Source organism: Gastrolobium bilobum, unplaced genomic scaffold, assembly GCF_033153095.1.
Source record: "Gastrolobium bilobum isolate Gb01-03AN ecotype WA unplaced genomic scaffold, APGP_CSIRO_Gbil_v1 utg871, whole genome shotgun sequence".
Lineage (NCBI taxonomy): Eukaryota > Viridiplantae > Streptophyta > Magnoliopsida > Fabales > Fabaceae > Gastrolobium > Gastrolobium bilobum.
Window position 1 is genome coordinate 107,370 of NW_026896267.1, and position 15,032 is coordinate 122,401.

At 39.1% G+C, this 15,032-nt stretch overlaps 1 protein-coding gene and 1 non-coding gene across 2 annotated transcripts; both read left to right on the forward strand.

Annotated features, from left to right (window-relative positions):
* Positions 1-1,287: 1,287 nt before the first annotated feature.
* Positions 1,288-1,394, forward strand: LOC133298528 (small nucleolar RNA R71). The gene has a single exon (XR_009749815.1). It is a non-coding gene; the product is annotated as a small nucleolar RNA R71 (small nucleolar RNA).
* Positions 1,395-8,549: 7,155 nt separating this feature from the next.
* Positions 8,550-11,223, forward strand: LOC133298527 (NADPH:quinone oxidoreductase-like). The gene is made up of 3 exons (XM_061497829.1): positions 8,550-8,680; positions 8,771-8,962; positions 10,787-11,223. The coding sequence occupies exons 1-3, from the start codon at positions 8,590-8,592 to the stop codon at positions 11,089-11,091; spliced, it is 588 nt and encodes a 195-aa protein (XP_061353813.1). The 5' UTR covers positions 8,550-8,589; the 3' UTR covers positions 11,092-11,223.
* Positions 11,224-15,032: the final 3,809 nt, after the last annotated feature.

Below are 15,032 nucleotides of genomic sequence, written 5' to 3' on the forward strand. Positions count from 1 at the left end.
AAAAAGGAACGTACTAACCTATCACCTATTATTTAATAAATCTAAATGAACATGTAACAAAACATATAATTATATATATATATATATATATATATATATATTATTTTTATTTTATTTATAGGATTGTGTGGTCAGGGACCACCCCAAAACTACGTTCCTGGAACGGAACGTACTTTATTTGGACTTTTTGGAGAGGAACATCAGACGTTCCCTCCTTTTTGGGAGCTATGTGGTTATGGATAACCACCCCAAAACTTTGCTCTTTCTCAGAGAGCAAAATGTATCTAATGGGTTGCCTCCCAGTCAGCTCTTAGTTTAATGTCTTTAGCTAGACATGGTACTTACCTCTCAAGGGGTTTCAGAAATGGTTGAGGGGACCTCAGTGTCCCCTGGTAGTGATCCTGGTGTTCTGGTATGAAGGTTGGCAGCAATCTTCCCCATATGGGACTCAATATTCCTGACCACTGCATCATTCCTGGTGACATATTCCTTGACATAATTTTCCAGGGTGTTGATGCGTTGGTCATCTCTGTGGAACGGAACATAGTTGTTTATTCTTTGTTCAAACGTTCCACTGCTGCTACCTTGCTGATGTTGCTGCTGATTTTGTTGAATGGTCTCTGGTTATTGGGTGGCCTCCATTGGGTGTTGTGGTTCTGATCCTTAATGACAGTTCCTCCAGGGCTTGAATGTGTATTTCGTCCTGCTTGTTGATTGTCTCTGGTGAAGTTCCTATTGCCAAAATTTTCTGCATAACACACCAATGCAGTGGATGGGCAGTCTGTTGAGTCATGAAGGTCACCACAGGCTGAGCATTGTTTTTTTTCAGTTGCTGTGAGTTGTAAGACTTCCATCCTTGGTGTTGCTTGGTCAGCTCTTAGGTTCTTCACTTCATTCATGAGTGATGCCAGCTGGGCTTCCATGGCTGTTTGTTTATCTAGTTCTAGCATGCCTGGCTTCCTCACTGGGCTCACTCTGTCTATTGGACATTGGAGACATCTTTCAGCAGTCCCTTCTATGATTTTGTATCTTGATTCAAGTGTTCTTGTAAAGAAATATCCTCCTGCAGCAAAATCTAGGTGAGATTGAGAAGTATGGTCTGGCTTCCTCACTGGGCTCACTCTGTCTATTGGACATTGGAGACATCTTTCAGCAGTCCCTTCTATGATTTTGTATCTTGATTCAAGTGTTCTTGTAAAGAAATATCCTCCTGCAGCAAAATCTAGGTGAGATTGAGAAGTATGGTCAAGTCCTTTATAGAAAGATTTTAACACTCCCCAACTCTCTACCCCATGGTTTGGACATTTTCTTATGATGTCCTTGTATCTCTCCCATGCTTCATAGAGATTTTCTCCATAAAATATTCTGAAGTTAGAGATTTCAGCTCTAACATTACCTTGTCGAGACATTGGGATGAACCTCTCTATGAACTTGTTAGAGAGTTCTTCCCATGTGTGGATTGATCCAGGGGTGGGAGTTTTCATCCATATTTTAGCTTTTAAGCCCAAGGAGTGAGGGAACAACCTCATTCTCATGCTCTCCTCTGTTACACCCTCAGCTTTAAAATTATCACAAATATCTTGGAATGTTGTGAGGTGTGTGTAAGGATCTTCTGCAGGGATTCCATTGAAGACCCATGCTTCCCTAATCATGTGGAACATGATAGGTTTTAGTTCAAAATTTGGTGCTACAGGGGGAAGGATTACTCCCCTATCTGGTTTGTTCCTGAAAGGAGCAGCCAAAGTTCTGAAGTTCTGTTCAGGGGGAACCTCTTCATTGTTATTATTGTGATCAGCCATGTTTTCAGGAAATCCTTCCCTGAGGTTCCTTCTTCTTCTCCTATGAAGTGTACGTTCTGGCTCAGGATCAAAGAGAAACTCAGGTACTTCAATGGAGTGGTTAGAGTCTGTTTCAAACTCTTCACTCATAAACCAATAGCACAGGGTATATACAGCAGATTCAGTGATAAAGAGAAAAAAATATAAAAGTAAAGTCAGCTATACAGTATATGTGTTAGAAAACAATGATAAGAACAACAGTTAGTGTTTCTGTCCCCAGCAACGGCGCCAAAAACTTGTTGAGTGGTTTGCTGATGGTGGAAAAATATAAGTTCTGATAGGGGACGTTCCTCTGTTCTTACAGAACATAGATTCGTCCCTTAGTTCCAACCCAAGTGCGCAAGTGCACGCATCAAGTAATAAAGGGAGTATTAATGCCCAAATTATCGTTCACACGAGGATAGAGTGCTAATTATTGTTTTATCACTGTTTATAAAGAGTGAAAATGAGAAGAAAAGTTAGTAAATGAACTGTCTGGTCAAACGTTCCCTACTGTCTTGACAACGTTCCTCAGGAACAGTAGGTTCAATTTGATGACAAACAGTTGCTCGCTGCATTATGTATGTGATGCTTCCTGTTTAGAAGAAGGTGAGATAACAATCATTGGAGTTTTTATAAGTACTAAATAAAATAAAATAAAACTACTAAAACAGAAATAACTATAATCAAGAGACAACAGGGTGGTGGTTAAAACAGTTTAACATAAGGAACGGATTCACTGCTTCACTCTTAAAGAGGTTGTTTTCTCTGCTCAAGACTTAACACCTTTTGGCTTTGTCTCAGTTTCTTTGTCTGCCAACTCTGATTCCTCAGCTCATAGTCTAGATGGCTCACAAGTTTTCATATTCCTATGGCTCCCTTGACTCCAACAGGTACTTAGTTCAGAACCTTAAAATGGACGAGTTGGCCCCTTATTCCTAAGGTGACCAGTAGCGTTTTTGCCATGACATCTACCTTCCCCCAATGGCTAAGCTGTCTGAAATCCCTTCCTTATGGAAGTTCCTTTCTCAGTATGTACCCAATTTCCATTGGCGCATAATGAATATAACTTACTTAGCCAAAGAAATACAAAAAGCTTCGGTCAAGAGTTTTGAAAACAATTCTTTAAGAGTTTCACAGTTTACCTGTTCCACAGATAGTTCAGCTCATGGCTGATAGTTTAAACATAATTATTCTCAACTGAGATCACATAGACCCGAGATTCAGTCAAGAGATAACGATTGGAACGAAGAGAAAAACACTTATATTAATTTAAAAGACATTTTACAAAAAGAAATAGAAAATGGAGAAAGATGGGTATTTGCTCGTGAGGAGTCTTGATGGTTGTTTACAGAGAAGAGAAAAGGGGTTGTCACTTAACTACAGTTACAACTTAAAATTAAACTAAGTTACTAACTACTACTAAATGATCTCTTCCTTTCGGACTGCAAACCCTCCAAGATTCGATGATGTTTTTGTGTGAGGGTGATCCTATTTATAGCTGGAAGAGGAGTGGCAAGACTGTAATTCCCTTGGAGCTAGTTGCTTGAATGAGGGGACGGGACTGTGGCAGCAGAGTGTGAAGCTTGCGTGAATTGTTGAATGGAACAGGATTTGGTGATGATTAGCCCTTGTTTGCAGACTTTCCCGTGTTTTGCTTCTGTTTTCAGCCAATGAGAACTCTTGATTCTCTGCTCTTCACGTTTCCAGCTGCTTAGTTGGTGCACCGCCTTGCTTTTTAGAAGTCTTTAACTCTACGTTACCTGCAAAGTGTACAGAAGCATTAAATGAATGGAGCAGGTGCATTAAATGCGTCTCAGTCCGTTCCTCTTTTAATATATTTTAAAGGAATACGTTACCATTCGTTGCCCCACTGTGTTTTTGTCACAAATGTGTAAAACAAGTGATTTTCATGTTGAAGTTGCTCATCAGATGAGGGAACGTATGGTATTTTGCCATCAAAATGGGCTTAGATGGGAACGAATTTACGTCCCATCAGTTAGCGCAGTTAACTGTCCCTTGAAATAGTTGACAATACTCTCCTTGTCGGCAGTTAGATTAAATGAGTTAGACACAAACTTTAGATCCGCTTGTGATTGTTCCAAAGAGGATTTCAACTCGGCAGCAGTGATCGCTAAGTTCTTGTTGTCTTGGATTGCCTTGTGATGGTTAACCCAGAGTGCGTCCCTTTCAGCGATAATTTCGAAGTGTTTATCTAGCAATAGAGAGTATGGCTTCAGCAATGATGCCGCCTTGAAAGCATACAGCTCAGCTTTTTGAAGTTCTTCCATCCGGCGTGGGAGATAATCCCAGTTCCAAAAAATGCAGCCGGGGGGCGAGTGACACCTCAGAATTCGGTGGCTACCCCGGTTTCCCACAGAGCACCCCTCCTAAGTCCAGCTGGAAGGGCTGTCGAGATCGAAGTCCCCCGGGGAACGGATACCACGGCACTAGTGTTTCCACCGCCACCGGAGATGGGGGAGGCCGGGTTAGCATTGGACTCCAGGTTTTGAAAGTCATTGGTGAGATCCAGTATTGATATGCCGGGATTGGATGTTGGGTCAGAGGTTGTGGCTGCAGAAGGGCTAGCCGTCCTTTGTCTTTTGGAAGTTGGAGGGAGTTGGGCAGCAGACGGACCTTTCAAGGACAATATGTAGTCTGGCTCCTCCTCTTCCATGTCGAAATTCATGCTGGAACCTGAAAGTAAATAAGCAGGGTCAAAATAATGAAAACGAAATGTCAAATGCATCAAAGAAAAAATGACATGGGCATACTAGTTCGATCCAAGCCGGATTGTGATCTAGCTACTAGAGAGGCTACACTCAGGTGACCTTTGGAGCCCACATGGTCCAGTAAAGCCTTAACATTAACCTTGTCTTCCTTTGACAACCTCATCTTGAAGTCAGCCGATTTACGGAGATGATGCTCTTGAGACCAATACAGGGGAAATTTTCCTTCTTCATCATCACCAACAAACCACGGTTTCTCGCCGACTTCGGCTATCACTTTGAAAGAATCACTATACACGGAAAATAACTTCCTAGAAGGTTTACTGGCACGACCTCGAATGCTAGTCCACCCCTTGAACTTTGGAGGCTTTGAACCAGTGCGAGGGGTATAGATGTTAAAGAAATAGAGAAAAGAGGGAATTGTGCAAGGCAGAGACAGAGATGCACACAATTGCTCAAAGGCAACAATGTAGGCCCAACCATTGGGATGGATTTGGGTTGGTGTGAGAAAAAGATAGTTCAAGAGCTGTATCTTGAACGGGAGAAAAGGCAAACTAAATTTCATTTATGTTACTAGGTCACGACAGAAGAAGAAAGAATGTGGTTTTTCAGGATTCCGGCCTGAGCAAATAGGCTCATCATCTGCAGGGGTAAAGGTGCTGAACCCAATTGGGTTTCCTATTGGAAGCCCGGATACCTCTTCAGTGGTCATATTGTACCTAAAACTCAAAACCTCTTCTGTAACCCATGGAAATCGCTTTTGGAGATCGCTGCTAACAGGGGTAGACCCTTTTTCGGCTGGGCTCACCTCAGCTTCGTTTCCTTGGCTGGAAGAAGCAATCTCCACATTTAACTCTACAGAAGGGGACTCCATAAATACCTAGAACAACAAAGTGGGAGGATTAAAAAGCAGGAAAAGTACGTAGCAAAGAAGATACGTACCTGAACTAAACAAACTATTATGAAAAGAGCTTGACGAGTCATCTGATTCAACCAAAGAGGTAGGGGTAGATGAGCCGAGATGGTGTGAACAACTGCCTAATACTAAGTCGGCCATGAAATCATTCCCCTTCTCAACAAATTGAGCACTAAGGTAAACACAATTGAAGCAAGGCTCTAAACTCTTGTTATTTCAGTAAATTGACATGTTTTGATGAGAAGTGGAAGGAGGAGCAGGGTTATAAGTTGGAGTGGGGGTCGAACGTGAAGGAAAGGAGGTTGGACCCAGATTATGAACAAGACGTCTTGGTAAAATCCCTAAGTTACGGCGGAGACCTCGGTTTCGCCCTCGGATTGAGGGGCGGGATGAGGATGCCACCTGCTTCCACCGCCTCAATAACCTCCTAATAAGGCGGCTTGAGTCTCCTCCTCGGTTCGAGGTCTACCAAACAACCAGAACCTCGGACCAGGAGGCAGGTTTCGGATAAACCTTTCCTCTTCCTCTACATACCTTTTTTCTTCCTTGGCAGCAAATTCATCGCTACGACCAAAGACGCGAGGGCAAGTAGGTCTCCCTCGAATAGTGATGTTCCTCTCATCCATATCAGAAGAAATTTTCAAGCTAAGATATGGTGGAAGATAAATAAATAGCAAGGAGGTTTCACATAAATAATGAAGTGTAAATGAATGAAGAATAATCAGATGGCATACTAAAGGTGCAAGTGTAATAGTACCAAACTCATCATGACAGAATAGCACACGCGACAAGTTTAAAGCATATCAAGAAATATCAAGCAGGAAATAGCATTGGAAGAAAGTAAGCAAGCAGAAGCAGAAATCAAGAGAATGCCAGTAGACGCACCTGAAGAAGTGAAGCCTGGAGAAATGATAAAGATGGTGAGTGAAAGGGAACTTGCTTCGATGAGAATAATGCAAAAATGGGAAAATGAGAATCAAATATCGAAGTTGCTGGGAAAACTGAAGTTGAATAGGTAAAGACCCGCGAAGCCAAAAGGGCAAGGGCATGAAAGTAATTTGATAGTAGACAAGACAGTTGAAGGACATTTTTTTAGTAGGAATTAAGGTAAAACGGCGTGGAAGGAGTAGTGGCACATGTCGCATTTGTTGAGGAGGCCCACGTGGAAAGTAATCATCATTACGTGGGAGGAGAATCGTTTCTCAGAAATTACGTCGAAGGATAATCGTTTCTCAGGAAGAAGGAATTGTTTCTCGAAAGAGGAAGCCTTACTGCACGCCTCAGGTGGTGCATCTCGGATAGAGCTTATATCTGGGGTAACCCGAGGAACCCCGTCCATCTCCTCAAGTCAAACCGAAAGCTTAAATTAAAGCAGAGGTAGTGGCAAGGCCGGGATAGGCCCATATCCGGAGTAAAGCATGTACGTCGGAGAATATAACTCGGACATCCTAGCACCCTGAGTACTCAGTCTACCGGGCTGGGGGAAAACTGTTATGGACCTGAGTGAGGCCAATATTCATAGAAGGCCCAAATGATACAAGCCCAAAGGTAAGCACTATAAATAGGAGCTGAAGACCACATATATGACTGATCTCTTTCAACCCTATTTTATGCAATCACACAGCGCACACACACCGCCCCTTTGGCTAAGGCCGTCGCTTAGTGTGTAGTGATTCGCTGCCCCTAAGATGCCTAATTCATAGGTATCTAGAGAGAAAGCACTAAATCCAATATCAACTATCTAACCTCCGGTTGGACATCTCTGCCTCAAGCAGAACAGATCCAAAATCAATCCACTAGTCTCTTGACTAGACATCTCTGTCCTTAGGACACAAAAGAAGACTAATTGATTTTGGATGTAGTCAAGAGACTACTGGATTAATTTTGGATCTAGATGCTCTTTCAAATATCTATAGATTAGATATATTTGAGTGTAGTAGATCACTGTGCACAAATAATAACGGCTTTAGCCAAAGGGGTTATGTGTGTGTACTGTGGCAGCATAACAGTAAAGATAGAGTAAGTGTCCATACCTGTAGGCTTTACCTTTTATTTATAGGATTTACTTGTGCGTATTGAAATTCTGGATCTTTGGTGCCTCCTTTGAAAGCCCATGTCCAGGTTCATTGTTGTTGTACTAAAATTAATATATAAGGTTGATATTTTCCTTATATTGTATTAGTTTTCTCTTTTTATTGTTCATTATTAGGCTTTACATGTTGTGAGCCTCTTATATGGGTCCATAACAGGTTGTTTCATCGAATACACCATAATTAATGAAACTTTTCACACAACTTGTTTATAATTAACACATTGATTGCATTCATAGCTTTAATGGACTTTGCTTTAAATTTATTTATTTAAACATATCCTATTTATTTTAAACTTTAAAATAAAGAATTTCAAATCATACTATTATATGAAGAATATGACCAAATCGTTATACTTATAATTATTTTCTTGTTGAATCACAATTAAATCAACGGTTACAAATAACATCAAGTAAAAATTATTAATTTGATTTTAATCTAACAATAATAAAGTGGTATTAAAAAATTATAAGGAAAAAAATGTAACTATAAACTTCCTTGGTAATTGGATTTAATGTTTCTATAATTTATCTAGATTCAATCTCAAAACGATATCGTTTTGGGTTATAAAATTATAATGAGAAAAATTATTATAATTCTGAAATAAATTTAATTACAAATTACCTTGATATCCGTCTCAAAACAATGTCATTTTGCACTTAAATAACTTATCTACATCCACACAGCAGAACAAACGAACCTTAGTAATTATTATATTGGTATACCTATTATAATGAATAATAATTCTATTAAAAAATATCATTTAATTCACGAAGACAACCTAAATGGAAGTTGTTTGCCTTAGTCAGGTTGTCACCATTACGTAACACACAGCATCATCACCACCTAAAGCAGCCAACGAATTTTAAAATGCCCCCAAACTTGAATCCAATTGGTTAGTACGAATTTGCCAGCACACAATCATCATAAGACTATAAATATAGCCACCCTTGCCCATGTTCCGAGACAAGAACACTAATTCACAATTGAATTTGAATATTACCATTCACAAACAAACACACAGAGAAACAAGAGAAATGGCAGCAATGGCATCGCCGGTGATTAAAGTGGCAGCACTTTCTGGTTCCCTTCGAAAAGGCTCTTACAACACAAGCCTCATCCGTTCTGGTTCATACAACACACTCTCAATCTCTCTATTTTTCTTTTTTCTTTTTTGTTTTTGTTTTGGTCTTTGACTTTTATGCGTTTGCTATGTAGCTATTGAGCTAAGTAAAGGAGCTATTGAAGGCATTCAAATTGAACACGTTCAGATTTCGACTCTACCGTTGTTAAACACTGATCTTGAGAAGAACGGGACTTACCCACCTGAAATTGAAGCCTTTCGCCAAAAGATTCTTGGTGCTGATAGCATTCTCTTTGCTTCCCCTGAATATAATTATTCTGTCGCAGGTACTAACCTTTAACATTTTGTGGGGTCCCGTCTTTTTTTTGTCTTTTGCTTTTTTTGGTAGAAACATGTAAATAAGAGTAAATAAAAGGGAGGATATTTTGATTATCAAAAGTGTCAACTACCACCTTACTACCTATCAAATCACCATTGGATCAAAGAGAGAGAATGTTAAAAAGTTTTTGAAGAGAGAAAAAATGTTAATCCAATGGTGATTAGATAGGTAGTAAGGTGGTAGTGGAAATTTTTGGTAGTCAAAATATCATCCCTCTGTGAATAATTAGCCTATGTTGAAACCTTTGAGAACAACTTGTGGGGCCAATCAAAGTGTTCTGTTTCTTAATTTCTTTTAGAAAATCAGTTTGTCAATGTTATAAAAACGAGTTGTTGGTCCTGCAATCATGTTTTAATTATGTATTCATGGAGTATAAAATTAAAATAAGACTAAATACTCTTTTTGGTCCTCAGCAAAATTTACGATTCCCGTTTTAGTCTCTAATAAATAAAAAAGTCCATTGTGGACCCTAAAAAATTCAAAATGGATCTATTTTAGTTCTTTTAGGGACTAATATGGATTTTTTTTGAATTTGTGAGGGACCATAATTTCAACTAAATTGGTCCATTTTGAATTTCTTAGAGACCATGATGGGCCTTTTGATTTGCTAGGGACTAAAACAGGTCTCGTAAAATTTGCTGAGGACTAAAAAGAATATTTACTCTTAAAATATTAAAGTTGTTGACAGACAAAGAGGAGAGATAAAAGAAATAATTTTAAATTTTAATTATATATTTCCAAAAATACATAATTAAAAATCGTTGCAGTATGTCATGTAAGAAAACATGCTATGCACCCTTTTTTTACTTTATTCCTTCCATTTAAAGGAAAAGTTATAGCATGAAACGGCAGAACAAAGACTCAGTTGAACTCCTCTTCTTTTTTGTGTTGGATGGGGAAAAGATAATATAATGAATAGAGCTTAGTTTGTTTAAATGATTTGAGGATAGGGGCTAAAGTCTATTGTGTGCAGTTTTACCTTGTATTCTTTGAAGAGAGTCTATTTTCTATCCTCAAATATGTGAACTTTCGGTCACAAACGTGCAACCTTGCTTACAAATACTCCTAGTCTTACCTACCATTGTATTGATTAGTATACTTAATCTAAATGTATTCAAGGTTACTTCTCTTAGCAAATATGGTTTTTTAGTGTGTAGCATCTCTGGTTTCTGAAAAAAATTCTGAAAGTAGTTATTCCTAAGCTCTTATTGTGAATGTCTGTCTCATAGAAATCTATTTTATGCAATGATGATGCCTTCTTTTGCCCTCATTTATATCCCCTTGCATCTGCTTACATTTGTGTGTATAACTAATTCTTACCAAGAATTCCTTTTTTATAATTTCTAAAGATAATTTATGTTGAGTTTCTAAGTTCCTAAATTGTCAATTTTCTTTATACAAATGCATGGCTTTTGTCCAAAACCAAACTTTTTGAAGTCACATAAGGTTGGTTGTTCATTTCTGCGTTGATTTAGCTTCTAACAGTGTAGCCTAAAACGCAATGTCGATCTTACATGTGCCCGATATCTTTCTTGGCAATGCTTCTCTTTCCCATTTGTTTTTATTTCTTCCACACATCAATTGTACACACTCTTCTCCTTTCTAATTTTCTCAAGTTGTTATAATTGTACACACTTTTTATGCATTGCTTTATTGCACCAAGTGTACAATGATTAGAATATAGTTTTACATAATATCCATAGATGTCAATACTTTATAGTACGTGTCTAAGCTTCTTTTTGCTAAAGTTCTTTCTTTTGATATGTTGAAGCTCCACTAAAGAATGCAATTGACTGGGCGTCTAGAGCACCAAATGTTTGGGCTGGTAAACCTGCTGCTATATTAAGTGCTGGAGGAGGCTTTGGTGGTGGAAGATCACAATATCATCTCCGCCAAATTGGAGTTTTCCTTGATCTTCATTTCATCAACAAACCTGAGTTCTTCCTAAATGCATTCCAGCCTCCTTCAAAGTTTAACAGTGATGGTGACTTGATTGATGAAGAAACCAAGAATAGGTTGAAGGAAGTTCTTCTGTCCTTGAAGACATTTACCTTGCAGCTTCAAGGAAAAAATTGAAACAACTTTGATTCCCATTAATTGTTGAAATAAGCTTTGGATTTCAGTCCCTTCCTTTTACAAATATTGTTGTGTGATCTGGACTTCCATGACAGCATGACAACTGTGATATGCAGTTGCAAAACGTTTTTGTTCTTTACTTAGATTTGTATATTGCCTTGTTTTGGTTTCAAGTTTGCTATTGGATTTGAGTTCAATCTACAATGTTTATGTTCAAGGTTGTTGAAGTTCCATCCTATATTAAATAATCTTATCACATTATTTACATTGGTGTCACATAGGTGCTTGTCTTTGTCAATTCACATGAAAGTTATTCAAAGACACATTTGTGATTAGTGTTTCTAATTGAAGCAAACATTGAAAAATGCCATATTAGCAACTCTTTACAGATACCAAAAGTCACATCTATTCGTGCACCATCTAAACTCAAGCAAGCAATGTACTCATTGGAGGTCAACTTGTGGTTACAGAGCTCATCACTCCCTTGAAGTTATGGATTATACCATACATACCCACGGTTGATGAGGTGAAATCAAAAGCAGCAATTAGACGAAATAAGTTCATGCCAATCAAGAAATTCATAGAGAAGCACGGTAAAGAACCATTTTGATGCCGAAAGCGTATAGAAAAGTGACTGATCAGACCAAATACAATATGGGCTGGCCAATATGTATCAAGCCTAATCACACACGGTTGAGATGTGGATATTCTTCTTGGACTTGGGCGTGGAGTTGAATTTGGATACCACTATGTCTCTGTCCTTTGCTAGCGCGATGAATCCGAATGGGGGAGTACCTGCGAAGACATTTCGATGCTTAAGTCAGTATCAGAGGCATGAGTATATATGTTCTTAATGTAAAGGATGATCGTACCTGAGTGTTGTACCCTCTGCTTATATAGTGGTTACAATGCCGCCTTAGTAAGGCGGTATGGCCTCTGAATGGCCAGGTTTGGACTACAGGTCAGGCTAGAACCTGAGTAGCCTTATCTTCTTAATGTCAAGCTATAGAGTCGCGGCGAGCTGGTGCTGTCTTCTGTCTATTAGTTCAAAGGCGCGGTGATCTTGCCTTGGTTCTTAAGTTATCTTCCTTTTTCCCGGAGTTTATGCCAAAGGGCGGTTTCATGCGCGATGGGGGGTATCGCGTCTTTCTATGTGCGCGATGATGATCATTAGCGCTTAGTTATGGACCCTTCATGAGATTGGGCTTCCTCGTTCGTTATTGGGCCTCTGTTGGGCCTACTATATTTTATCTGAATCAGTTGCCCCCTAGCTTGCAGTTTTGACAAGTGGCAAAGTTGTGAGGTATGTATGTGTTGTTCTTTGCGCGATGTACTCATCTCGTATGTCTCTCTGCTTGCCACGATAGTCGATTTAGAGTGTCATCATGATTTTAACCGCTTAAGAATGGTGGATTAGACGTTTAACTGTCAGAAGCATTAAATGCTATTGTCATTACGTGGGTGTTTAAGGGTAAGTGTGGGTAGTTTTGAAGTGCAAACATTTCCCCTTCTCTCCACGTGTCCCTGTGAAACCGTTTTACTCAACACTTTTTGTGGCCTTCGGACTATCCGTTTGGTAAAACTTTTCATACTCGTACCAATCTTATTTGGTTTGGAGGGAAAGTATTCCATTGAGATCGTGAGAAAATCTTCTGTTTGCTAGTGCTTGCTGATATCTTCTGCATTTTCGGTGTTGACACATCCAGCTCGTGGTTGATAATCTGAAGTATAAATCTCAGGTATGTTCTTCATCCTGCTTTATTACCTTATCTATTTCGTTTTTCAAGTTTGGGATATGTCTGATAATCGCAAATTTGTGCATTTTATCAGATTAACCGAACGGTCTGGCTCGTCCAGTCCTCCCTCTAAATCACTACCTAGATCAAAGTCATTTGGAACTAGGGAAGTGTGGCTCACTGACAAGTGTGCCACTCCTTGTTCCAACATTTTTTTAAATGATAGTCATTTTCCTTCGAAACGGTTTGAGCTTGGTTCATCTTCGCGACCCTTGAATCGCGGAAACGTAGAAACTCTTTCTCAACAGAGTTCATCGTTGTTCCCAAAGATTTCCTTTAAAATGACTGGTCCTATTTTGATTTCAAGTGATTCCTCTTCAAGTTCTGAATGTAGTGATAGGCCTATAGATACAGTAAACCCTAAATCATCCTCTACAAATACTTTGCACGATACTTCATCTCCCATCGAGCAAGATTATTGCGGTCGAAAGAGTCCAAGTCCCTTACCGTTAAATGTAATATATCCGGCAGGGTATCCTTTTAAGAAAATGAATTTTGATAATTATAAATCTGCATTTGTTGTCTCTGCTTCCTCTGATTCGTCTTCATCTACTGATTCTTCTTCTTCTAAATCATATTTTGTGTCTCCCCAAATCAAGGAAATAATGGCAAGACGCGATGCACATGAGAAGAAGAAGCAAAAGTTGCCTTCTGACTCCAAGAAGAAAATCTTATACATTGATCCTGAGGGAGAGTCCCAATCAAACGTAATCTTCGGGATGAAGAGTCCTTAAAGTAGGTAACAGACACGGTTCTGGATACCTCTTCCATATATTGCTCAACATAAGAATTAGCGCAGTTAAAAGCTGCCATCCACCTTACTCCTGACAAAGCTTTTGATGATCAGTGGGTGATTGATGTCGTTCCGAAGAACGAGCGCGTTTGTTCATCGCTTTTCTGTGAGTTAATTAAGGAAGTTAATTAATTAATTATGTGAAATTAGGAAATAATTCCATAATTGACCCTAATAATTATTATGAGGCTTAAATAATTATAGTAAGTGAATAATAATGTTGAAAGTCGCTTTTCTGATGAAAAGTGCAGATACTGGTTCTGCTACTCGGTATAAATGCGTACCGATGAAGCATCCCGAAAAATTATAATAAGTGTATGAATATTCTTAGAATAATATGTAGGACTTGTAAAACAAGTTTCAAGTCCAAATAATGAGAACTGGTGCCAGAACTGATACTGGCTATGGAAAAGCGCATACGCGAAAGGTGCTGCGAAAAATAAAATAAAAATATGATAAATCTTAGAAAAATGAGTAGGTTCAGATTCCAAAGTTTGCGATTAAATTTCTAAGCGTAGCAATTAGCGCTAATACAGTGCGATTAAGTTTAAACCGGCGATAAATATGACTTTTGCACAAAACCCTAGGCATTCTATTGTTGCTCTACATGAGTGGTGGCTGACCAGCTCCTCCCTCCACTGTTCCATTGCTTCTTCATCCATTTTGTGAGCTTTGGGACCTCTTTTCTTCCATTTCTCTTCACTAAATACCTTGTGTGTGAGAGAAGGATCATTGTAAGGGTGAAAAGGGGCTGTGTTCTGGTTGTTCAGGCTCTGTTTTTGGTTGTTGAGGGGCTAACCTTTGTTGTTTGGGTTGTGGGAGCTTGGTGATGGAATTTTGAGGTCTAAGGAGTGACCTTTGTGAAGAAAGAACCAACCTTGGGTGTGCCACTTTCGTGTTGTGGTGAAGTCAGTACCTTGGAGGCTGATTGGTGAGCTCCATGAGCTATTGTTGCTCTGTTTGAACCTTGGGTAAGTGTCACCTACCTTGATCATGATTTTTATTGATTAAAAGTGGAACCTTGATGCATGTAATGAATTAAAGTTAATAAATTGTGGTTGGGTAAGCTTGAACACACCTTAAAATGCATGTTTAAGCCTCTAGAATCGTGAAATGAACCACCTTTGGATTGATATCTCGCGAAATGTAGAATCTGAGTGCTACCGCGAAATATCCGGATATTGGGTTAGGAATATCCGGATATTGATATCCGGATATGGATATCTGGATAGTGATATCCGGATATGGGGTTCTGAATATCTGGATATTGATATCCGAATATTGCCAGAGAGATATCCGGATATTGATATCCGGATATGCCCCCGAAAAATATCCGGATATTCTGAGTTTTC